The 27,839-nt window shown below is 36.6% G+C and overlaps 1 protein-coding gene and 1 long non-coding RNA gene across 3 annotated transcripts in view; one reads left to right on the top strand and one right to left on the bottom strand.

Moving 5' to 3' along the window:
• Positions 1–27,839, bottom strand: part of BCKDHB (branched chain keto acid dehydrogenase E1 subunit beta) — a 205,007-nt gene that overhangs the window by 2,207 nt on the left and 174,961 nt on the right. For both annotated transcript variants that reach the window (XM_045498874.1, XM_045498875.1), the window contains exon 10: positions 90–238. In XM_045498874.1, coding sequence (XP_045354830.1) covers positions 98–238 — 141 coding nt within the window. In that variant the 3' untranslated portion in view covers positions 90–97. The remainder of the gene's footprint in view (positions 1–89; positions 239–27,839) is intronic.
• LOC123608655 lies at positions 148–16,510 on the top strand. Its single transcript, XR_006717362.1, has 3 exons — positions 148–259; positions 7,620–7,626; positions 16,500–16,510. It is a non-coding gene; the product is annotated as an uncharacterized LOC123608655 (long non-coding RNA).

Below are 27,839 nucleotides of genomic sequence, written 5' to 3'. Positions count from 1 at the left end.
AAAAATAAATAAACTTTAAAAAATTTCGTAAAAATGGTACATTCATGAGAGTGGCATGCTAGCTTTCTCAAAATGCAGGGCAGACTTACCAATATGGTTAATAGTTGATCATTTTTCGGAGGGCATCATAGCACTTCCATTTGTCTGGGATGTAGAATGGCTCAAAAATGTGAGGAAATGGTGTGTCATACCCACATACTCTTGATATAGGAGCCTCTAGGTTCAGGAAACATTCTTCCTGCAGAGAAGAACACAGATAGTTAACTTCAAGAATATTCTCTTTTATTCACAGAGATGAAATATTTTCATTTAGAATACGGTTTTATCCAAGGGCATTAAAATAATTAAGTATATTTTAATGTAAAAAAAAAGTTAAAAAATAAAGTAACAAACAGCATGTTGGGCTCGATCCCAATTTTACTTAAAATGTTTTCATCTACAGGCATTTGAATTTATGCCTACACATACCTCTACTACTTAAGCCTAATTGGGATTATACCAAACACGCTGTCCTACAAATACAAGTGTAAGTCATGACAAAATCATAATGAAATGTTCACAGGAAACTCTGCGGCTTGAAATTAGTGATGGTATATGTTTTTTCTTGTTTCCTGTGTTTTTCTAGTTGTGTATGCAATGGATATGCATTATGTTCATAATCTATGTTTGTAATTATTCTACACAGCCACACTGAACATCTACCAGTACTTAGCTGTGCCTGCATTCTCTCATGGCTAGGCTTCTGTAGATGCTGATGGTCCCCTGCCCAAGTCACTGCCTAAGCCCATCACTCTCTGCCTGACTGATGTGTGCACATCTCTCAGATATCATGTTAGGAGTCACCTCTGCTGGGAAGCCTTCCTTGGTGGCACTTCCCCAACCCTGCACCACTGATAAGAGAGGGGCTTCTGCCCTGAGCTCTCGCAGAACTGAACTCAGAAAGATCAGCAAGTTGCCTAATTATCTGTCTCTCCTGAGAGACAATGAACTCCATGAAGCTAGAGCTCTGGTTCAAAAATGTAAAATCCCAACCACAGAAGAATCCTGTAGGAAATTATCTTCAGGGGGAAAAAAAAAGTTATTCAGGTGGCAAATTGATACTTAAAATTTTTAGGAGGTTAAAAAAATCTGAAGAGAGATATATGATTAAACTATTCCTATGAAAATATTAATGTTACCATTCATAGCTATTACCTCAAATTAAATCTTAGGTGTTTTCCGAATGTTGCCAGAAAGAAGGGGAGTGGAGGTGTTGAGCAAAGTGAGAGGGAGGTACAGGCCTCCAGTTAGAGAATGAGGTAAGTCACGGGAATAAAAAGCAGAGCGTAAGGAATACAGTCAATGATACTGTAATAGCCATGTAATGGGAGGCAGCCCCGCTTGTGGAGAACATAGCATGATGTATAAACGTGTCAAATTACTAAGTTGCATGCCTGAAACAAATGTAGCACCGTGTGTCTGCTACACTAAAACAAAACAAAACAACAGCAACAACAACAGAACCCTTAGGTTTTTTTATGCACCTGCATTCTACATTACCTTGCTTTACAAAGGATTTGAGGTTCACCTTTGCTTACATATTTTACTTAACTGCACTTTATTTTTTTTTTTTTGCTTAACACAAATGTTTTATTTTTTTAAAGTTTTCATTTAAATTCCAGTTAACATACAGTATAATATTAGTTTCAGGTGTACAATACAGTGACTCAACACTTCTGTACAATAGCCGGTGCTCATCACAAGTGCACTCTTTAATCCCCATCACCTATTTCACCCCTCCTCCCCACCCACTGACCCCTCTGGTAACCATCAGTTTGTCCTCTATAGTTAAGAATCTGTTTCTTGATTTGCCTCTCTCCTTTGTTTCTTAATTTTCACATATGACTGAAATCATATGGAATTTGTCTTTCTCTAACTTATTTCACTTAGCATAATACTCTCTAGCTCCATCCACATCGTCGCAAATGATAAGATTTCATTCCTTTTTATGGCTGAGCAATATTCCATTGTGTGTGTGTGTGTGTGTGTGTGTGTGTGTGTGCGCGCGTGTGTGTGTATATATGATTTAAAAATATATTTTACATATTTATAATATGTGTGTGTATATATATGCATGCCACCATATACATACACCACATCTTTAACCATTCATCAGTCAATGGACATTTGGGCTGTTTCCATAGTTGGCTATTGTATTATTTTGACATTTTCATTTGAGCAGAAAGTTTTACATGAAGGAAACATGGCAACTCATGTTCAATACCTATCCTCTGTGGATATTTCTTCAAGTGACAAGCATATTAGGGCAGAAAGAGCCTGGGAACAGAACAAATTAGCATCAAGATACAACCGGCCATTAACAGACCTCACTCTGCCCCCATAACCACTGTGGTTTATATTATCAAACACCAAGTAAGTGCTAGTTTTTCCTCACAACAGGAAATCTTCATTAACAACTTGAGAACACTATATACATAAGGCTTAAAGAGTAACCTAAGAAATTCCACTACTAATATGCTAAAAAAAAAAAAAAAAAAAAAAAAAAAAAAAAAAAAAAAAAGACAGGTGGATTGTTTCTTGACTGCAACAAGTAATTTTAAAGGGATTTAAATTATTGATGTGGGATTAACTCAGTTTTATTACTTTAATTGATATGGGCTTTTCCCCATCTTCCCTGATTATTTTACTCTTCATAACTGCAAGTACAGAAAATCAAAGGTAAAACATTTTACTAAATGCCCTTGACTTTACACCTGCTATAAAATACTGCTCTTTCAAAGTTGGAAAGCTGGGCTACAACAGAACGATCTGCCAGTATTTGTGAAAATGACTCCTTTTAACATAATGACTAACATCATCAAAAAATTTTTTTAAATAGCAATGCTCCTAATTCCTCAAGAATGTTAAAGTCACTCTTTACAAGATACATCTGTGTGTACAAAACAGATGAACATAAGGGAAGCAAAGGTAATGAAAAAAAAAAAAACAGGTGGGGGACAAAACATAAGAGACTCTTAAATATGGAGAACAAAATAGAGAGTTACCGGAGGGATTGTGGGAGGGGGGATGGGCTAAGTGGGTAAGAGGCATTAAGGAACCTACTCCTGAAATCATTGTTGCACTGTATGTTAACTAACTTGGATGTAAATTTAAAAAAATAAATTAAATTTAAAAACAAAAACAAGATACTTCTGTGTGTTTGCATGGGCACAGAAAAAGGTCTGAAATGTCACACTTAAACTATAACAGTGGTCACCCTCTGGGGCAAAGAGGTTTTCGAGAAAGGACTCTACTTCACACTTTAAATGTATTGTTTGAGTTTTTACGAAACAGTATTACTTTTGTAATTAAATGACACTGACATAAAAGAGTAAAGGATCACCTTCTTTATGTGAATAAAAATTACTATTTTATGTTAGTTTTGTAACTTTATATGTAGCATTTCCTTAATTTGGAAATAATTACTGTACATTAAATGGAATTAAAGGATTATAAAGTACTATATGTAAATATATAAAGTATATTTTTTAAATCATGGAGGATAATATAAGGATAGATAACAGAGGACTATGGCTCAATTTTTGTAAGGATAGGTCCTAACCAACTGAAACAGTTTGAAATTTTAATGCTTTGCTAACTGAAGTAATATTAGAGATTTAAGTTATTCCTTCCATGGACTTGTGTTAAAATTTCTTGTAAAGAGATTGGAAACAAGATGTTTGGGTCAAGCAGCTGCACACAGTGACTTCCTACTGAACTGGTTCATACACAAATGATTTATGTGTGGCTATATGTTTCTTTCTGCAACCATCAAAACAGGGCAACCTTGTTCACCCTGTTTTTTTTCATACAGAAACTATACTCACACACACATTTACAAAAAAAATTTGAATTTCATCAGCAGATTTGTAGATCAATGTACCAGATTAATCCTCCAGAAATCATATCTCTATTATATACCACATTATGACACCATAATTATAGTAACCATGTACCTGAATTTCCAAGACAGGCCAGATTAACTGTATTTTTCTTTTCCATTGACTGAATAAGTACACTCATTTTAAAAACTGATGTTTTTTTGGAGTTCCTGGATGGCTCAGTTAGTTAAGTGGCCACCTCTTGATTTCAGCTCAGATCATGATCTCATAGTTCATGGGATGGAGCCCCTTGTCCGGCTCCGTGCTGGATGTGGAGCCTACTTAAGATTCTCTCTCTTCTCTCTCTCTCTCTCTCTCTCTCTTTCTCTCCCCACCACCATCCCCCCAGGCCCTCTCCTGCTCATACACACATGCTCTTTCTCTCTCAAAAATAAACAAATAAAAACTCTGATGATTTTTCATTCAAAAATAGTAACCCACATAAAATTAAAGAAGAAATAATTACCTAACCCACAGAGTTGTGAGAACTACAGGTCATGTCCAGCACAGGGGCTAACATAGGAAACATCGGTTTCTGCTCCTCTCCTTGGAGAGCTTGTATGTGGAGCAGCTCAGTCCACATGGGACAATTACAGATGTAACTGTGAGGTTCCAAAGCAGATTACAGTGTAATATGTAACCAGGGACATCAGAAGAGAACCAGACAGGTGCCAAGAGAAACTTTTCTCCAGCTACTCATGGTCCTAAGTATCACCATGGATCCAGTGAGAAGGAGTGTACATAAATCCTGAAGCAATCGCCTAGTTACACTTACATACATTTTGTTGTGGTGTGTGCTTTCACATAAGTAATCAGGTGCTTAAAAGGAAACAGAAATTCCTTCCAAAAGACCATTGTGTGACATTCTAGTATATGGTATTCAAAATTTACTTCTGAATATCTGTCATTATGAGAATTTTTTTTTTCCTAAAATATGTTAACAATAGGGCGCGTGGGTGGTTCAGTCAGTTAAGCATCTGACTCTTGGTTTTGGCTCCGGTCATGATCTTGTGGTTCACGAGTTCAAGCCCCGCATGAGGCTCCACACAGAGCATGAGCCTGCTTGGGATTCTATCTCTCCCTCTCTCCCTGCCCCGCCCCTGCTCTTGCTCTCCCTCTTTCAAAAAAACAAACAAACAAAGAAAAAAAACCTTTAAAATAAAATGTTAATAATAGTAACCAGTACTAACGATGTAACAGGAATGGTACTTAATGAATTATACTTTATATTTTATCTCTAACAAATCTATGAGGTAGGTATTATATTCCATTTCGCAGATGAGGAAATCAAGGTGAAAGAATTTGTCCAAGGTCAAATAGCTACATACATAGCCAATTAAGATTCCAACTGGACTGCAAAGCCCGTGTTCCTAGTCACTCTTCTGCAAAATGACTATTGAGGATAGTAATAACAAGAAAGATGATAGATAGATAGATAGATAGATAGATAGATAGATAGATAGATAAAAATAGGAATAAGGAAGAATGGTAAAATAGAAAGCAGGCTGGGATGGAGGTTTTAGAACAGAGTCTCAAGAGGCATAATGGGTTAAATGCAGTCTTATACATAAGGAAGGCAGAGGCTAAGACATGTAAAGAACTTGAAAAGCACACATGTAAGCCTAAAAGTCACACATAGAGCAATAAACAGATGGTCCCGGGTATCAGCAACCTCCTGAGTTATCCTAGGTGATTTAAATCAACATAACTCAAATTGTTTATACATTAGCCATCTGGGTTGCTATGCATATTATAACCAGAAAAGGAAGCAGACAATCTGAAATAACAATTCCAAATCATAAAAACTATAGATGTGAATGAAATATATTCCTTATTTGCCTATTTGTAACAAAACAAAACAAAGTTTTAAGTATCTTGTTAAGATAGCAGAGGACAGAGATCCTGCATATTTTTTAGCAGGTAAGAGAGAACAAGTAAAAATTAATTAAATTGGATCCGTTATTGTTTTAAGAAAAATAAAATTAGCAATACATTTCTAAAAATTAAGTGTACTACATTCAGTCCTGTGTTTTAGTGACTGTAATATAGATTGTATAGTATGTGCATGCAAATATGAATATATTAGGGCTTTCATGGGATCTCACAAGATCTCTCAACATGTAACCTCATCTCCCCATTAAAGTTTTAAGTATATCAACCATAAATTCTCCTGTCACAATGTCACAGGAGTTATGGCACTGAATCAGTCTCAGGCATTCCACATTGTGGCTTCAATCACTCTCTCCACAAATCTTTTCACTGTTTTTATGGCAAAGCTGTATAATATAATTGATATAGCATGGAATTTGGAAGTCTATTTAAAGGGAATCTTTGTTTTCCTATGACTTCATTTCTCCAAGCCCCTGTTTACTCAATAGCAAATTAGAGGTATTGAAAAATATTATATTATCCTATTGTTTCATAACTCTATTGTTACTTTGCCTGTTTGCGTCTCCAGATTGTGCAGTAGCATATGAAGAGTACCAGGTTTCAAGCTAGACACATCATAGTGCTCAGTAATTGCTAGGTTTTTGTTTTCTCTTAAGATTTTCTAAGTTATAATAAACACGAAGTATTTGAAATGATAGATCAAATCATCAACGAAGAGAAGATTCTGGTACACAGAACGGTCAACACTGAGAAGTAATATCCCTTATAGCACTGTGCCTGAACAGCTACCTGTTACTGGAGACTTACTAAGCCTTAAAAAATGTAAGAAAATACCAAAAATAACTAAGTGCTGTATGAGGAAGGAGGGTAGAAATTACTGAGGTTATGAGAGAAACAGGCTACATTCAGGCCTCAAGGAAAGAAAGGGTCCGGTGCTGCCCCCTGGTGGGAGTCAGGGAATGTGGACACAAATTGCCAGTTCCTGGGGCTGGAATGACAGATTGTGTGGCTAGATAAGAAAGTCAAGAAGAGCTCTGGAAATGGTTAAAAAAATCTACTCCCTCTCCCCCAGAAGAACATAATTTCCCAGCAGGGCCACTATAGAAAAGTAGGCTGTCAGTTAGCTACTGGATGGTTACAAGTAAAAGAGCCCAACCTAATTGAATGTAATCAGGGCATATATACTTTGAAATACAGTAAAGAATAAAGACCATGCAGTATCATTTAATTTAGTTTTAAAGTAACCATTTGGTTTTGCTTTTTATTTCAAGGCAACCCTAGGCTTGGATTTCTTTCTAGGAAAAATTCTGGATAATTTTTATTCAGTTCTTCTAACGACAGAAAGTTGGATACAGCCTATTGTGTAACACCACATACCTTCTTGAGTTGGAAAGTTGTGAAAAAAAGTTAAAAGTGAGATAAGAAAACTTCAGGGTTTTTTATGTATGTACCTAATTTCTTATAGCTGATATAGGCTGTTTACATTACTTAAATTTTCCTGAAAAACTAATTTTTCTAAACATTTAATGGAAGGTCAGAAAGGCAGGACACTGTAATGAGAAACACATCACAAGTCAGAATAGGCATACATTGCCTATAGGATTACCTGATAAATCACGATTTTATGTTCCTCCTTGGAATAATGAGAAACATCAGTTCATTATTTAATTTCAAAGTTATAGCTCAGAAAATTGATTTTTAAATTACTTTGCAAACAAAAAGGTCCCAAATATATCACATAATCATTATTATGCCACCAATAACCCATTTAAACTATGAGAATATATTTTGTTTCCAAGAGGGGGATAGGATGGGAGTAAATTAAGCTATAAATGTAATAAGCACCAAGCCAGACATAGATCATAGAGTTATCATTTCTTCTCTAGGAGAAAAAAAATAATACACAGCTTTAAATGATTTTGGATGTGCTTACTTTCCAACCTGAATTCCAATACCATTTAGTCCTAATTTAGTTAAACTGTTAAATTAACAATAAAACAAGAGATTTTGCTTCTAAGTTCAATTAGTTGTCTAGAGGTCATAATGAGCAGTGCAAGAGTAAAACTCTAAAAAATATGAAAAAGACCTGAATATACCAGATGATGTAAACTTGATAGCCATAAAGTCAATGAACTTAGAGACTTAAGTTGATTAGTCTTATCTATGTAAGGCTAGACATCACCCAGCCTCCCAATACTATCAGAGAATATTTGTTTTAAATTTGATTTAAATCTGCCATCAAAACTTGCCCATAGCCAAAACATGAGCTTTAGCAGATGAGAAAAAAATGATTCTGGTGTCTTGAATCACACTTCCTTAGCAAATGAGTCACAGAAACCTGTGAAGGCACTATGCCAGCAACTCCAAATTAATTTCATTACTGAATTAAATAAATACAACTTTTACTAATGTAACATATTATTTTTCATTTAAATAATGGTTTAAGTAGTATGTATCATGTTTTTAAAATATAGCTTAGAAGACATATTAGGCTGTACCAATTTTCCACATAACACAGACCTATGAAATTAAATCTTCAGATAGCACAGTCCCTAATTTGCCCTCAAACATTAGAGTTACGTTTATTTTATGTTTCTAATACCATATGCACACAAGATGCATTCAACAAACACTTGTTGATTTGAAGCTTCTCACGTTTAAAACACAGCTGAACCAGTGCAACTAACTGAAACAGTATATGAGTAATATAATTTTATCTAGCTTTCTATAATACCTAAAAACATGTATAGTCTGTCCCAAAAACATGTATTTCAGCAAGGCTTCTCTGTAGAATCATAATCTTGACTAAATTAAAAGCTGAGATTTCTATTATTTAACTTCGCTGAAATGTCTTCAGTATCTGAGGACTTAAAAAAAAAAAACCCATTTCTTCCTCTTGAATGCAAATTACTGGCAATCTGGTACAATTTTTGTTTTCTACGATTTCTTTAGCTAAAGAATGGAGCTGAATTCTAAATTAGGATTTTCATTTAAATTCAAATTCCATTTTTAAAATGGAAGCTTATTTTCTGAAGTTAGAAATATTATTTCTGAACTAAATGTGTTTCCCTGGATATAGTCTAGCTACCTAAAACAAAGTTGGAGTATGATATTAAAATCTGCATAGAAACGATTCATGCCTCAAATTCTATAGTCGTTAAGATATAAACATGTTACTATAAAATTATCTATGAATCTCAACATATTAACTGTGGAAACTAAAATAGAACACATTTTAAAATCAAACTATAACATTTAAACAAACAATTTATTATATAAAAGGGATTGCTTTTGTTTCTCAGAAGATGGCTTTTATAAATTTCACTGTTTTAAAATCAGAAAATAAGTGAAAGTAAGTGATAACTCATGTCTACAATTTCTGATGTTTTCTAAAACCACTTTTTAAGAAAGTACATAGTGTTCATTATGGCCCAGGGACTGAACTAACTACTTTACAAACACTAACTCATTTTGTTGTTCATAAAAACTAAATTAGCAACCACAGAGGCAAAACTAGCACCCCATCCAAACCACTTTGGTTTTCCAGGTAAAGCCGGTAAAAGTTTGGTTCTGCTTCCCAACTTTGCCCCAGATACTGTTGAGCTGCCGCATCACCTTCACCTGACCAGCACGGTGAGAAACAGCAGCTAAAAAGGTCATTTCTTCATTAAGTCTTCCTGCAAAGAAGCATCGTGCTTATTTGCAGCAGTCAGTCTGTTCTGTTCTGAGGCTTTAAAAGTTCAAAATTTAAAGTTAAGATTCTTTTCAGATATCCTATGTGCAGATATATAAATGTGCAGACATTCAAAACGTACCGCGGCAACAATGCTTTTGTTAAAACAATTCGTATTCAATAGAGAGGGGGAAAAAAGGCAATGCTCTCAAATTTCCACAGACGCTGAAGCTTCTCAAATTTTATAGTTCACAATTCTTCCCTATAGAAGAAAGCATCGGCAGCAGCAAAGTTTGAAAGTGGAATTTCCTGAGAATGTGGGTGCATAACGATAAACATAAGCGGCGTGCAGTACTGGGTCGTCTCACGAACAAACCACTCTCTGTCAGGTAGGATTCTTGCTTTTGTTTGACAACAGGAAACTTCAAATACTCCTATAAAGCAACTTTTGATGATTTTATAAAGCATTCCATTTTTCTGATTGTCTTTACCATAAAATTATTCCTATAGAATTCTACTGCTACCAAATGGTCCTCGGAAGGCAGAAATCAATCCTTGGCAAGAGCAGCTTAATGATTCCTTTGTCTTGTGACACAAAAAGTAGATTCTTTTAGAATTTGGGAAACTGAACCTGCACTAGGAAAACTTCTATTAGGATCTGTCACTGTCCCAATTTTGCAACCTGTTTTTAAGTTTTGAGGCTGATCACAAAACGAAACTACTAGCCCCTATTTAGCACCATCTTTCTAAAAAGCTTGAGAAGCTGGATAAAGAAATGATGGCTAAAATATTTGCTATTCTATGAATGATTTCTTGTTACAATATAAAGTTTCGTGTGTGTGTGTGTGTGTGTGTGTGTGTGTGTGTGGTTTACTGCTTTTTCATTTTCTTTAAATATGTCAAATTTCTAGTTTATGTTTTAGTTTATGTTTAAAACATGCTAAAGCAACTTGCTAAATGTAGAAAAGGCAAGGAAAAGGGAAAAATCAATTTTATGTTATCTACAGAATGCCCAAAGAGATGTGTCAATGTTTTTACTGAAATTAAACACACGTTTGTTTGTTTTTTTTAAAGTTAATCTTGGGTGTCATAGCGACATAGCCTTTAAGCTGGGTTTTGCTGAATGAATAAATTAGACCAGTTTATTTTTCAGCACTTTAATTCTGGTCACCAGATAACTACAATTTTACTAAGAAAAGCACAACAGAAATGAATGTTCTAAGGCTATCATCAATTATTAGGGAGATGTAGGCAAAAATGTGTTAATTGGATCCCTGCAGTAGCAGCCCTCCCAAAGTTTAATAAGTGAACAAATTAACAAAGCAAACAAGTTTTTGGCAGGAGTCTCTGACCTAAGTAAGAAGAGGCTTGTTAGGGCTCTCATTATTTACATGCAGATGACTTTTGCTAATAGGATGAGTTTAACCTTTTCATTAAAACAAATCTAGCACTTGTAATTGTTGTCTGCATTCAATTAAAATAAAATGCAGAATCCAAAATATATTTTCCTCTTTACTGTATTTACAGATCTATGTTTCTACCTTTAAAGTTGGTTCTTATTTCTTACAAAGAAGCTTTTCAAATTAAATGTCTATGTTTTTGCATACACACCTTTTCAGAATTTCAAGAATAAGAGATATTTCAGAATGAGGGGAAAAATACACATACTTCCTTTTTTTACTCCTATAACTGGGTAAATTGTATGCAGGTAAGATGAACCCAATTCTCACAAAGACCATATTGCATGCTCACTGTGGACAAACTTCTAATAAGCCTGATAAAACAACAGATACACTAGTGAAAGGTGGTTAGTAACTGGGACCTGGTTCTGGATAATTTCATAGTTAAGTGCAAAAATATAATATTAAAAATGCCAAAGGTACTGTTTTTGGATGAACTCAATTTATGTAGTTTCTGTAAAAGGGTAATGTTCACACAGTTTATTTAAATGGACCAAAGCATTTACTTACTATTTTTTATCTACTTACTTGAGGCTGAACTCTATAAAAGTTCAATCAGGTCCCTCAATGAGGAATCAGGCTAAAATACATAGCACGGATTCCCCCACAGAGATCACAGGCGTTTCCCTACTGGGCATAGACACATGGACACAAATAATTCTGTGTGTATCAACACATCCTCGTGAATATCCCGAGAAACAATATGGAGGCTTACAGGAAAAGAAATGTATTTGTCCATATGCCTGTCACTTCAGAAAAAGGAATATGTACACGTTTACAGAGAATAAAAAGCCCAGACATTTACTAAATAGTAACCAAAGAGATGTTCTTGTTTAATAATAAACAAGTACAATTATTTATGTAGTATCAATTCTTTCAACAACCCTATGGAGTGTCAAAGCGAACCTTGCCACTGGCAAAGGTTAAGTGAGGTGGCCAACATCACGCAGGTGCCCACAGTTCTGTTGGTATTCAAACCAGCTCTGCTGCTTACTCTTAGGTATCCTGCACAGGGCTTTAGATTTATGAGTAGGCAAGAGAATACTGCTTGGATATAGGGCAAAATTTGTATTTAGTGCTCTCATTATACCTGTGAAAGAGAAACTGGTGGAATTGTCTACTGGTTTATGCTAAGTCCTATATATATATATATATATATATATATATATATATATATATATACACACATACATACATACATACATATATATATGTATGTATGTATATATGTATGTATATTAAGTCTAATAAAAAGCTTATTAGCAGTATAGAGTCTTGGGTCACGGTGGTCATTAGGAAGAGATGGGTCTCTAGAGGTACAGCAGATTAAGCTCAGATTTATTTGTTTGGCTTCTTTTAGATACTTGTTGGGGAGAAGACGGGAAAATGAGGGGAAGGGAGGACATGAATAGATCTTGTTTCTACTATTGGTTTGATTGAGTGCAGGGCACAAACTGCCACTGTGAGTTCTGAAACTGACTTTGAATTCTGAGGAAAAAACCTGAATGTTCCACCAGTAGTTAGGCTGGGAGCTTAAAGTTTCTTTTACTGTAAGAGTAAAGACAATAATTTAAGTGCTTCATCAGGAAATGAAACTCGCTTCCTTTCGTTTCCTTATCTATGGGAAAATCGAGATTTAACTTAAGTAGCTAAGTGATTTGATAAGAATGTGACAGCTTTTTGATAGATTGGAAAAATAGTTTAAATACACAGGTTTACAAGTTTTACCCTAGCCTTTAACTTAAATTGGAATATGAAATTTAATCCTCTCCTTGCAGTAAATATTTTATAGCTATTCTCCACGGTTAACTCACTTAGTAGAGCTCTAACAGTACTGAAGAAAATTCCTGGAGTAAAGAAATGTCTTTTGAGAATAAGATTAAATTCTTTTTTTTTTTTTTTTTGCAATTAAAACAACAATCAACAAATAAGACATTGCAATTAATTAATCTGAAATTAAAGTGTAAATTTAAGTGCCGTATGGGGTCTCCCTGTCTCAGACTGTACTCACTGGCTTCAATTAGTGGTTACTGGCACAGGCTCCACAGCTGGCACTGGGGTGTTTATTAAATAGCTGTGGGCTCTCATTATAGGTGTAAAGCTAGTTGCACACACATAAGTGCCACCAAGTGGACATGACTGTGTGTGGACGGGTCCATCCCCGTGCGTGAAAACAGATAGGTCCCAGTTGTCTGGGACAAGAACTCCAGACATCCCGAAGAAAATCTCACATTTAAAAGCTCAATTAAAAAATCATATATGTATATAATATATCTGAGTTAGGATGCATTAAAATTTCATCATTTTCAATTCTCAGTCCCCTGAATGAGCATGCTTATATGTCTGACAAAACAAATCACCAACCCACGAGGATTTTCCTTAGGTTTCCTCAAATGCTAATTATGTAGCAAATCTAATTAAGTGTGTATGATTCACTTCAGCAGTAGGTACTTCAGTTACTTCAGAATTGCCGAAGGGGATCTGAAGTGTCTATTCTCCCTCCAAGACAATCATGCTGCGTGCCAAACTGATAACCATTAAACACAGCTGCAGAGCAAATGTGCGGTCTTGGTCCTGTAAATACAGTGTTCACACATCAATCTGCCCTGTGAGCAATTTCGGATTCAGAACTACCGATTACAGGTTTATGTTACTGTTAAATAAGTATTATATACGGGTATTTTCACCCAGCACAGCTTGAACAGATTTCTATATGTCGTGAGAGTTTCTTCCACCTACGGATACTCACGGAAACTCTGAAAACCCCAAACAGTGATAAATGCATTCGATCAGCATCTTGTTGAACTGGCTTTCAAGCTCTATTCCTCACGCAAGAAAAGTCAAAGTTGCTTTGTTGTGTTTGAGAACATATTTGTGGAATAATTAACATGCAGTATAGTTAACCTCATTCCTGAAGAAAATCACATATGCTGTGTTTATTGTAAATGCGTTTCTTTTAGTTACAGTCAGTAAGTGTGCAAAACAAATCTATGGACAAATCTGAATTTACAGAAATTAAACTATTTTTATTTCAGTAACTCAAATAATCTCCATGGGAGGAAATTCTTTTCAGAGGGGCTCTGCAAACTGGGTGGGTTGCCGGATGCTTCAGGCCATGACTGCATTCCCTCCAGAGGCTGTTAGATCGCTATGGCAACTACCCTTTCCCTATCAATAAGCAACAGCTCCGAACACTGATATTCTTAAAAAAAATGATTTCCTTTTCTGTGGCCATAACGATATGAACTAGTTTCCAGACTGAAATATCCCACTTTTCATGCAAAACAAACAACACATTTGCTGACTGAATTCACTAGAATTTGTCTTTATAAATAAATGTAAAACTAGTGAAATCAGCCACTGTACCCCAGTTCAGTTTCAAAACAAGGTAAAAGTTGTGACGTAAGTAATCTAAGGATGTCACAGCTGGAATGTGTGATGTGTGGAGGTCCAGGCAGAAGAATAAAACTGGTCTCCCGAGAACAAATGACATATCGGAAGCAAAACTTCCAAGAAAACAACATATGCTTCCACCCAGCTCTTGGAGTCTCTTAAAAGAAGCACGCATTTGAAGAGCTGCATTTCTTATCTGTAGTTATTTCCAGATACGTAATTATTACTGTGCAGGGTAGTAAATAAGCTGAGTACATTTATTAAATTAAATAACATCTCCCTCCTACTTAAGGAGACGAGCGTTTGCCAGCTTTGTCTTCACCGATTCAAGTATCCATCTGTCCAGCTGTGCCTCACTCGAGGTGGGCAAAAACAACACTACATAGTCTCATGCACACTGCTCTCCACAGCCCATTGTCTTAGAGGTACATGCCTGACACAGAGTGGGCCCCAGTAGATATCTCCTAACCGAACAGATCTAGTTTCTCCTTATATTGTTTCACTCTGGGGCATTAATGAGCTTAGTCACTGATGAGGCAAAAAAGTCAACAAGACAGGAACTGGGGTGTGGACACTTTTGCTCCTTAGCGATTACTGAGTGCTGTCTTACTCATCTACCAGACGCCACACTGTTTATTGTCATCATGCCCTCCCCTAGTTAAAAGCTTTCCTTGGTTCCCCAAAGCTTATTCTTTATTTACCCCGATTTCTCTCACAGCCCCGTACAGACATGCACAGGCCCACCTCCATTCCGAAGCTTACCATTTTATAACACTGCCTTTACACAAACCTCTCTTCACCAATTCCCTGCTTTTGCTATCCTTTGCTAGCTTCACACAGTCCACATTGCAAAATTAGCTCAAATGCCCTTTTCCAGGAAGCCTCACGACCTTGATGCTGATTTTTAAAATTCATGTATTCAATCATTCGTCAAATGCTTCAGAGCCTATTATGTCCCTACTTGCATAGAGTTTTATATTCTAGTGGGGGAAATAAGTATGAGGACGTGCTGGAAAGGAAGTATGCAGGGGTCTGTGACAGATCATAACAGGGAGCTAGAGCTCCAAGAGATACCGAGAGCTCAGGAAGGAGCTTTCTGAGGAGGTGGTATTTGAAAACCATGAGCAGCTAGCTCTGCCCAGAAACAGGTAGGAGCATTCCTGCCAGGTCATACAAGTACAAAGGCCCAGGGGCAGAAAAGAGCCTGGCGTGATCCAGAGAGGGAAAGAAAGCTGGTGGGCCTGTAGCACAGGAGGAGGGGAGAGCTCACAAGGGAGGAGGAACAACAGGGCGGGACCACCAGATGGCCAGGTGGCCACCAGACCAGCCCTGGCAGGAAAACAGTAACATATGTTTTTGATACTTCACATATCTATATTTTACTGAGTACATACAAGAGTACCTACAGAGATTTACAAGATTCTCCAGGTAGACCCAGGGTTCATTTTCAGGAAATCAGAAATATCATCAGAGATGGATACTGGACTTGCTGATAATGAGACACCAAAGAACACAGGGACGAGGGTAGTAAGTCAAAGCACACAACATAAACAGACTATTTGGGGGGGGGGAATTTATTCTCCAAATAAATTTTTGGGAAGTGATCACTTCATTCAGTAGAAAACTTTCTGAGGATCAACACTGAAATGCCCACTTCTGAGGAAAATAAAAATAGGGGACTTTAGAATTGGAAGTACTTTACTATACTTTGTGGCTAACTGGAATCCCTTCCTGGTGAATATTCAAATACCTTTTCTCTTCTAGTAATTCAGTAGATTTACTACCATATCTAATTCCTTAACGATAATATCAATTTCCCATTTACTCACACTACTGACTTCCTCTCCCTATTTCTTATCTCCGCATCTCTCTCAGTGGTTTTTTTATGGTTATGTATTATAAAGAAAAAGGCTCAAAACGGAAAAACCTAGCAACGTGCATGAAGATTATATTTTTGTAAGTGTTATTTATTGTTCCTTTGGCAAGGATTAGGAATCCATTGCAGATAGAAACATATTTTCATATGCTCCATCTAGGGGCAGTAGAGAAAAACCTTTCCTCTCATTCATGCACTTGCTGGGGTTTTGTTTTGTTTTGTTTTGTTGTGTTGTGTTTATTTATTTATTTATTTATTTATTTATTTATTTATTTAGAGAGAGAAAGAGAGCACATGTGTGTACATGCAGGAGAGGGGCAGAGAGAGAATCCCAAGCAGACTCCAGCTGTCAGCACAGAGCCCAATGCTGGGCACGATCTCACAAACCATGAGATCATGTCCTGAGCTGATATCAAGAGCCAGATACTTAACTGACTGAGCCACTCAGGAGCCCATCCCTGCTGGGTTTTCTGTCATCAAAGCTGATTACAGTATAGCATATTCTGAGCTAGTCCCATAATAATGTTGCTACCTAGCAAGCTGGGGTGATTGTGAGGTAATATAAAAATGAAGGAAAAATATAATTAGGAAGTTTCCCATGCACTCAATTATACAATGTTGAGAAGGGTTTATTTGTTTTTGCTTAGCATTTATTTTAATTCTGATTTATAAAGATTCTGATTATTTGAAAGTTCTGTTATTTGAAATTATTAGTTGGAATCTCTTAGAAAGTTTAATTCCAATTAGCTGTCTTTTTGTTTTGTGGAAAAGTGTTCTTTTTGTGAAAAAGAATGACAAAACATCTCAACTTCTTTGGTTCTCGGACTAATTACTGTACCAGAAAGTAAAAGACTCGGGTCCTTGTCCTGAATCTGTTATCAGCTAGGTAAGTGACAAGACAGTGTGGCTCTAGCTTCTCTTAATCATTCACACTGCCTGCCAGGGTACATTGATCAGCATGATAATAAGGGAAATTGAACTCCAGTCACTGAAAGAGTAAATGCCCTTCCTGAATCCCTTTAATAGAAGTCATCCTAGCATACAATGTCTGGCACACAGCAGGCACTCACTCAATAGAGGTTTACTTGGAAAACTCCAGTTTTCCCTTATCTTCACATTTTTCAGACAAGGAAAAGGGCAAGGGCTTGAGAGTCATTTGCCCTTCAATACTGAAAACAGAAGCCAATAGATACTGAACAAAAAGAATTTCAGTCCTGATTTCTTGACAAAGCTTAGACTCAAAGTTGTCAGATGACCATTTTGACACTCAAATGGTAAAAAAATGATAATATAGATGGCCACAGAGCCAAAACAAAACAAACAAAAATAAAAGGAAGAAAACAAAAGAAGCCCCAAGGACCTTAAGAAATCACAAAATGCTCTTGTTTAAGAATAAACACTGGGGCTCAGGTCATGATCTCATGGTTCCTGGGGTCGAGCCCAGGGTTGGGCTCTGCGGCTGGCAGCATGGAACCTACCTACTTGGGATTTTCTCTTTCCCTTCCTCTCTGCCCCTCCCCCACTCACACATGCAAGTGCTCGCTCCTGTGTGCGCTCTCTCTCTCTCTCTCTCTCTCTCTCTCAAAATAAATAAAATAAAACATTTTAAAAAAAGAATAAACACTGAAAGGGTCTAACTCCATAGTAAGGAGATCAAAAGTACTTAAGAGTTGGCCATATTGGTGAAAAATATCTTATTAATAAAATGGGTGGGGAAGACATCATCAAAGAGAAGTGTCAGAATCTCGTGAATAAGGAGGGCAGAGGGGGTAGGGAAAACACTCTTTCATTTGTAAGAAAAACCCAGAAGTCTGACAAAAACTTCTTTGATGATGAAATGCGAAAGCATAAATTCCTGAGGTTAAAAGGTAGTAGCATCCCTCAAGGGAAAATCAGAACCTCTAAGACATGGTAAAATGTTTGATTTAGCAAATGTAGGCACAGGAAAGACTGGAATCAAATACCTGCCAATCACTTATCTGGCAGAGGTCTTATATCACAGGATATGTAAACAACTCTCCAAGCTCATCAGTAAACAAAGAAATGATCCAATTAGAAAGTGGGCAAAACACAGGAACAGACATTTCATCAAAGAGGAGATAGATGCCAAATAAGTATATAGAAAAATATTCGACACATTAGCTACTGGGGAAATGAAAATTAAAACCACAATGAGATATCACTACGTACCTATTGAACTAAAAATAAAGATAGTGACAACACCAAATGCTGGTGAGAATGTGGAGATCTCCCATACATGGGTAGGGGGAACGTAAAATGGTATAGACACTTTGGAAAACAGAGTGGCAATTTCTTATAAAACTAAGCATCCACTCATACCATATGTCCCAGCACTTGCACTCTTGGGAATTTATCGCACAGAAGTGAAAACATATCTACACAAAAACATACAAATTTCACAACAACTTCTTCATAATAGCAAAAACTGAAAACAATTCAACTGTCTTTCAATGGGGAAATGGTTAAAAAATTGTGGTATGTTCAGACATACCATGAAAAACTAATAAGTAATAAATAGGAACAAACTATTCATATACACAACAACCTGGATGGAGTTCAAAGGCACTATGCTTAGTGAACAATGTCAAATTTCAAAAACTTCCATTCATATAAACATTCTTGAAATGACAAAACTATAGAGATGCAGAAAATATTAGTGGCTGACAGTGGACTGGAGATGGGGGAGGGTGCAAATATAAAAAGGTATCGTGATGGAACAATTCTGTATCTTGATTGTGGTGGTGTCTATTCAAGTCTATACAGGGGACACAACTACATAGAACCGCGTGCACACACACACAAATATAGGTTGAATAAATGGTGAAAAGTTTTGTAGTCTAGTTAACAGCATTGTACCAATGTCAGTTTCCTGGTTTTGATATCATACTAGAGTTATATAAGATGTCACCATGGAGGGACACTTGGTGAAGGGTACAGAGGGCTGTGAGTACTATTTTTTTGCAACTTCCTGAGTGCTTCTAATCATTCAAACACTTATTTAAAATATTTTTTAAAGGTATAGGTTAAAAAGAATATCTTGCTGATGTGCATCTCTCCGTAACAAAGAAGGCATTGGGGCACCTGGGTGGCTCAGTCGGGTTAAGCATCTGACTCTTGATTTCAGCTCAGGTCATGATCTCATTGTTGTGGGATCAAGCCCTGCATCTGGCTCTGTCCTAACAGTGTGGAGCCTGCTTAGGATTCTCTCTCCCACTTCCCTCTGCCCCTCCCCAGCTCATACTCACTCTCTCTCAAAATAAGTAAATAAACTTAAAAAAACAAAAACAAAAACAAAACACAATGAAGGCACACATATAAGGAGGTATAAAGGCCTAGAATTGAAGTAATAACCAGGCTCTTGGGTGGAGTCTAACAGGAAGCATCTGACTCTGGGAAAATTAGTCTTCTGAATCTCAGTTTTTCTCATTTGTGGAAATAGTAGGTCTATTACACAAGCTTCTAAAAATTGGATGTGTTAATTTTAGTGAAGTCCAGTACGTGCTTGCCACACAGTGGATGTAAGTTTCCTGGTTTCTTAACCTATACTACATTATAGTGAAACAGACAGCCAGACAGAAAGAAGGTCATAGGCCCAGAAGAAGTCCAAATGTCAAATCTCAGGGCTACCTCAGCCTCAATGACTGCACAGAGGACTCCAAAGAACACAGGACTTCTGGCCTTAGTCAAGCAGTAGCTTGAGGCTCGGCTGCCGTTGCCTTGTGGTAGAAAGTCTTTTCTGCAAAATATGTTCCCCAAAATTAAAAAATAACTTTAAAATAGCTTTACACTTACAGAAAAAATTGTGAAGATAGTACAGAGTTCTCACATACCGCATGCTCAGCTTCCACTATTACTAACATCTCACATTAGTAATGGTACATTTGTCACAATTAACAAAACAATGTCAATACATTATTATTAACTAAAGTCTACTCTTTATTCCTATTTCCTCAGTTTCCTGCTGATGTCCTTTTTCCACTCCAGAGCCCTACATCCTATTTTGTCTTGTTACATTAGCATCTCCTTGGCTGTGACATTTCTCAGACCTTCTTTGTGTTTGATGACCTTGACAGTTTTAAGGCGTACTGGTCGGGTATTCTGTAGTATGTCCCTCAACTGGGCTTTGTCTGATGATTTTCTCATGGTTGGAGTGAAGTCACAGGGTTTTTTTCTCAAGTAATTTTAGTCCCAAACTTTAATCCCAAATTGAAGAGAGGTGATTAAGTTGGACAATTTAAATTTCCAGAAACTAGCAAGTGGTTTTGTTTATTCTCTTGTTAGGAAACTGCTTTGGGATACTAAACATTTCTTAAGAACATTATTGTCACCATTAAACAGATCAACCTAACATTTGTCAATTACAGCTAAACACAAAACAGTTCTAAGACTGATAGTTATGAGCTTTATCCTAAACAGTCTTCAGACCTCTAACAACCTTCTTTTATTTCAACTGTGTAGGAGGCTTTGACAGTCCTTTACCAAGCTCTCATTGCGGGGTTCCTGGGTGGCTCAGTTGGTTGAGCATCTGACTCTTGATTTCCTGGCTCAGGTCATGATCTCATGGTTCCTGACTATGAGCTCCATGTCAGGCTCTGTGCTTACAGCATGGGGCCTGCTTGGGATTCTCTCTCTCCCTCTCTCTCTTCCCCACCCCCCTGCTCTGTCAAAATAAATAAATTTAAAAATACATTTTTTAAAAAGCTCTCATTAGCATTTGTTCCATTCTCTAGGCAGAGTTTGTAGAATCTTCAAATGATATACCCAGGAACCACATTTTTCTATAAAATAGCAACCAAAAAAAGGATAGCAATCTGTTTGCCTGATAATCTCCAGAAATATGATGATATCCCCATGTATTTGGGGGAAAGCTGACACTTTCCCCAGTTCAAGCGTGGGCCTCTACTTATTTAGCAAATTGGCATATTCCATTCTCCTGACATTAGTCTCTGGTTCAGGAAATATGACTTTACATATTTATTTTATTTTTTCATCTTTACTTTGTCAAAGTCTGTTTACTTATTTTTGTGGAGAGAGAGAAAGAAAGAGAGAGAGAGAACGCAGGAGGGGCAGAGAGAGAAGAAGAGAGAAAGCTCCACACTGTCAGTGCAGAGTCCGACCCGGGGCTCAAACTCACGAACAGTGAGATTATAACCTGAGCCAAAACCCAGAGTTGGATGTTTAACCAACTGAGCCACCCAGGTGCCCTTATTTTTATTTTTTAATTTTTATTTGAAAAGAGAGAGAGAGAGAGAGGGTGAGCAGGTAAGAGGGGCAAAGGGAGTAAGAGAGAGTTTCCCAAGCAGGCTCTATGCTCAGCGCAGAGCCTGATGCAGGGCTTGATCCCACAACCCTGAGATCATGACCTGAACCGAAATCAAGAACCAGACGCTCAACCAACTGAAAGAAAGAAGGATGGGGACAGCAGAGAGGTTACTGGGGAAAGGAGAGGTGTATCAAAATTACTTAGAGGTTTTACGAACTTCAGGTTCATCCCTGACCCCTAAATTGTCAACTCACCACCCTAAGGGACTGGCTGAGCCTCCCTGCTATGTATGCTGACCCAAATATGCTACTAAATTGTTACTGATATGTACAAGCTATGGTTCCTTGAGGTACAGTCCTATCTCTCTTCTTCCTTTAACGATGAAAACTTAACAAAATGATAGTCCACATTTCCTGTCTTGGTTTCTTCCCCTGCCACTCATTCTTGCAATTATTCTAATCTGTGTCTTACATAACACTCTCCCAGTGTAGGGCTCATATTAAAATCATTTGAAGGGGGCGCCTGGGTGGCTCAGTCAGTTAAGCGTCCGACTTCGGCTCAGGTCATGATCTCACAGTCCGTGAGTTCGAGCCCCGCATCACGCTCTGTGCAGACAGCTCAGAGCCTGGAGCCTGCTTCTGATTCTGTGTCTCCCTCTCTCTGACCCTCCCCTGTTCATGCTCTGTCTCTCTCTGTCTCAAAAATAAATAAACATTAAAAAAAAAAATCATTTGAAGGGCTTCAAAACTGATGTCTCAGTTCCAAACCCCAAAGGCTCTAATTTCATTGTCTGAGGTATAGTCAGGTCACTAGAAGTTTTAAAAACCTTAGGAGACTCTACTGTACAAGTAGGATCGAGAACCACTATACCACTGTGCAGCTGCTACAAATGACCTCTGAATCACTGGAGTCAATGAATTTTTCTCAGCTGTTTCTCCCTTAAGCTGGACTGGTAGAAAATAGCAAAGAGGAGAAATAATACTTTTTTTCACCAAACGTCCCCTGAAGTTGGGAAAAGAGAAGAACAAAATCAATGTGCAGAAAACAGCTCTAGGAATATGTAACTTATGATAGCTAAAGTGCCAGAATTTTAAGGGAAACAATACTGCTTGAGAAAGTATATGTTAGGAAAAATACTAAAGGGAAAAATACTAAAGGGAAAAATACTAAAAGAAATCAGTGCACACAAAATGGTCATCAAATTCCTCTCTACTACAGAACAATTGGAAATGGGTCTCTATAATGTGTAAACCCACTTATTAAACTGATTCAGAAAAACTCCTTTAAGGTGTTATAGTGCCTTAAAATTTCTTTGTGGTGGGAGGTGGTGTGTGTGTTAAAAGAAAATGAGATACCAGAATTTCTTTTCTGTGTGTTTTCAGAGACAAAAATGATCATTAAAAAAAGGCCTATTTGTGCTATGCATTCACAAGTAACACAATACTTCAAGAGATAATACTTCGAAAGCAGAAAAAAATTACAAAGGTGTCTTTTGGTAACTGAAATAACACTAATAATACTATCACAAATAGATAGCTTCATCTACCAGGGTGCCAGTATTAAGTGTGACTTGCATTATGTCATTAATCCTCATGAACCCTGTGAGAGGAAAGAAACTTCATTATCCTCATTTTAGAGACGAGGAAACTGAGGCATAGAGGTAGGTCACTAGTCCTGTTTGCATGTGCCAGAAACAGTATTTGAAACCACCTCTGTCCATTTCCAGAGCCTGAGTCTTTAATTGATATGCTCTTTTATACACTGTTATGAATCCACCAAAATGAGTTAAAAAATTAATTTTTTTAACCCCCAGACACACCAGACTATATTTTAAAAAAAAAAAATCATTAGGCAAATTGACAGAGAACATGTTGGGCAATTACAGGACAGCAAAAACCAAAGGCAAAAGCAAGTTTAACCTAAAACGTAAAATCCAGAGCCAGTCACTCGGGGCTTTCCATGAATGTTTATTGGTGATGGACAAATTATAATTTTATACTATTCTTGATTCATGTTATTTCTGCAACTTTAAAGTCTTCCCGTTGTGAATATATTTCCCAATGGCTCTGCTTTCCATTTCCACACAACCACAAGTCACTTTGGCAAAGTCTCCAACTAAAGGTGGCTAAGCAGCTCCCAGTTCCTAATGAATTCATTTCTGTTTAGAATACAGACACTACCAGCTGGCTTCCATGGTCTTGAAAATGAAGCTTCATAGTAAATAAAGGAGAAATGATGGCAGTATTCTGAAAAAGTACTCACCTTTTGGCTGCTAAAAAATATACACATTATATGCTCTATATAGTGATGATACAAATTAGAGCATCTCTCCTCTTAAGTGAATGCTCCCTGAAGGCAAGTACCATATTCTACTCATCACTGCTTCTCTACTGCCCAACACATGTGGTAGACTCCATGTAAATATCCGCTGAGCTCATTTAACATTTGATATTCAACAAAACACTACAATATACATATTAGATGAGGAAACACATTTTATTTCCGATCCTATTTTTCTATGGAATATCTCACATGTAGTTGTTTAATTTTACAAACTGTAACTGGGAGTACATAGAAACAGAAGATCAGGAAAGGAACATTTTATGTTTTGATAACTCCTGAATATTTTATAGCTCTCAAGAATATGAGACATTATTTTCCTGTTTCATATTAGTTGAAGTACATTAAAGATGATGATGTGTGAAGAATTATCCAGCATTTAAACATCCCTTTTTTAAAATTTAGGCAAGTTTGGGTTCTCTGAAAGTTTCTGAGGATTCAATAAGTTGCAGTTATGTTAATGAAAAATATACATTTTTAGGTTTCAAAAGGACTAAGTATTGGATACGGCTCTTATCAAGCTCCCACGTTAGGAATCCAACATAATCTTCATGACCACATGGATGGCAATTCATCTATGTCCATGTGAGTTAACTACCATGACCATTCAGTCTAGTACTAGAAGATCTAACTGTAGCAATCACACAAGAAATAAAAGGCATCCAAATTAGTAAGGAAGAAGTAAAACTGTCAGTATTTTCAGATGACATGATACTAAATATCAAAAACTCTACAGACTCCACCAAAACAGTATTAGAATAAATGAATTCAGTAAAGTTGCAGCATACAAAATTAATACATAGAAATCTGTTGCATTTTCTATAAACTAATAATGAAGTAGCAGAAAGAGAAATTAAGAAAACAATTCCCTTTTGCAACTGCAGCAAAAAGAATAAAATACCTAGGAATAAACCAAGGAAATGAAATATCTATACTCTGAAAACTATTAAGAAACACAACACAAAACTATAGGACAACACAAACATATGGATATACCATGCTCACGGATTAGGAATTAATATTGCTAAAATGTCCATACTACTCAATCCAATCTACAGATTCAGTGCAATTCCTATTAATATACCAATGGCATTTTTCACAGAACTAGAGCAAATAATCCTAAAATTTATATGAAACCACAAAAGACCTCAAATAGCCAAAGCAATCTGCAAAGCTATAGTAATCAGAACAGTATGGTTCTGGCACAAAAACAGACACATCGATCAACGGAACAGGATAGAGAGCCCAGAAATAAACCTACACTTATATGGTGAATTAATCTATGACAAAGGAGGTAAGAATATACAATGGGGAAAAGACAATCTTTTCAATAAATGGTGTGGGAAAATCAGACAGCTACATGCAAAAGAGTGAAGCTGGAACACCTTCTTATACCATACATAAAAATAATTTCAAAATGGATTAAAGACCTGAATGTGAAACCTGAAACCATAAAACTCCCACAAGAAAATATAGGCCATAATCCTAGACATCAGCCTTAGCAACATATTTATAAATATGTCTCCTCAGGCAGTGGAAACAGAAGCAAAAATAAAAAGCTCTTGCACAGTGAAGGAAGCCATCAACAAAATAAAAAAGCAATGTATTGAATGGGCAGATATCTGATAAGAGGTTAGTATCCAAAATATACTATGAGCTCATACAACTCTGTATCAAAAAGCAAGCAATCTAATTAAAATGTGGGCAGAAGACATGAACAGACATTTCTCTAAAGAAGACATACAGATGGCCAATAGACACATGAAAAGATGCTCAACATCACTCATCATCAGGGAAATGCAAATCAAAACTAGAGTGAGATATCACTTCACACCTTTCAGAATGGCTAAAAAAAAAAAAAAACAAAAACAAAAAAACGCAAGAAACAACAAGTGTTGCCAAGGATGTGTAGAAAAAGAAAACTTCATGCACTGTTTTTGGTGCAGCCAATTTGTAAACCAGTATGGAGTTCCTCAAGAAATTAAAAACAGAAATATCATATGATCCAGAAATTCCACTAGTGGGTATTTACCCCATACCAAAAATATAAAAACACTAGTCAAAAGGATTATATGCACCTCTATATTAATTGCAGCATTATTTACAATAGCCAAGATATGGAAGCAACCCAAGTGTCCATCAACAGATGAATGGATAAAGAAAATGTGGGCTATATATTATACATACAATGGAATATTACTTAATAAAAAAAAGAATGAGATCTTGCCATTTGTGAGAAGATCGATGGACCTAGAGGGTATTACGCTAAGTGAAATATGTCAGATACAGAGAAAGAAAAATACCATGTGATTTCACTTACATGTGAAATCTAAAAAACAAAACAAATGAACAAACCAAAAAAAAGAGACTCTTAAGCACAGAGAACAAACTGGTGTTTGCCAGAAGGGAGCTGAGTGGAGGTATGGATGAAATAGCTGATGGGCATTAAGAGGTACAAACTTCCAGTTACAAAACAAATTAGGGAGATGCAAAGTACAGCACAGGGAAAATGGCCAATAATATTTTAATAACACTGTATGGTGACAGATGATGACCGCACTTATCAAGGTGAAAAGGAAAAAAAAAAATTACTATGACCATTCCTCAGGTGTCCTGCTTAGGTAATCCTCCCTGACAAAGGATAGGACTACAGAAACAGGGTTTTCCAGGAAAGGTGATTCAACAAAATTGGGGAAAGATCCCAAGTTATGAGTCGGAAGATGAGGGGTCTACTGTTCTCTATGTCCCTTCCACCCAGACATTTAAGGATGGAAAATGTGTGCCACTCCTCACCCACTGCTGTCATTCCCCGCCTGTGGCAGATCAGATGGCGGCATGTTTCTCTGAATGCAGAAGCCTTCTCAACACACGCTGGAGGTAGCTCCTACCCAAAATGACAGGAGTGGCATGTGAAATGAAAGCTATCAGCTTTAGGTAGCTGATATCAGCTTAGATAACCTACACTGTCTAATTCTTTTTCTGATAAGATGTCACAACTTTTATAATGTGAGCTTGCTTAGATCATAATAGACTCTATCCTGGGGTATACAGTCTCTGGGTATTTTTATTGGATTTTTATTAATCTCATACTTTTTGGGGAGAGCATGTCACAGGTATAGTGCAGAAACATCTCATTTTTGTGAGATTATCGAAGGTTTAATTTATTCAGTGGCCAAAATAATCTCTGAGAAGCCTTTACATTTCAAAAGTATGGTTGTTGTACATGTATAAATGTAAGAAAATGTTTATTTACATATATTATAAAGCAAGAAGCTAAAAGAAAATAATGTATGGATATATTGGTTACTACTTACAATATGATACTGTAATTAAAGCAAATTTAAAATATAAACATACTCTATCAAATTTGGTAGAAAAAAGGACTTAGTCTTATTTATAATGCTTTCATGAAAGTTGAATTCATGCTTTCTCTATTAAAAAAACAAACACATGTTCACTTTGGTATGAGTCAGATTTCATTTCGCTCATTTGAGACTAAGGAGAAAGTGCTTATATTTGCTACATTTAAAATTTAGCAATATATTCATTTAGCAACACTTATACAATGTTTCCTATTTTATTAAACATTCATAAGCAAATATAACATACGGCTGATAATCCAACTCCAAAAAAACAATTGATTCTACAATCCTATTCATATTTTAAAGAAGCTACTTTGAAGGTCACATTTAAGACTAATCATATAGCTTATGGGGTGCCTGGGTAGCTCAGTTGGTTAAGCATACGACTTCAGCCCAGGTCATCTCACGGTCTGTGGGTTCAAGCCCCACGTTGAGCTCTGTGCTGACAGCGCAGAGCCTGGAGCCTGCTTCAGATCTGTGTCTCCCTCTCTCTCTGCTCCTCCCCTGCTCATGCTCTGTCTCTCTCTCCCTCTCTCAAAAATAAATTTAAAAAAAAGACTAATCATATAGCTTAAGCATAGCAAAAATTAGTTTCTTTTAAATTATCATTCTCCATATTATCTCACCAAATTTATAAACAT

The sequence above is a fragment of the Leopardus geoffroyi genome, chromosome B2 (assembly GCF_018350155.1).
Source record: "Leopardus geoffroyi isolate Oge1 chromosome B2, O.geoffroyi_Oge1_pat1.0, whole genome shotgun sequence".
In the NCBI taxonomy this organism is placed as follows: Eukaryota; Metazoa; Chordata; class Mammalia; order Carnivora; family Felidae; genus Leopardus; species Leopardus geoffroyi.
The sequence above is the reverse complement of the archived record's forward strand: the minus strand, read 5'-3'. Positions and strand labels throughout refer to the sequence as shown.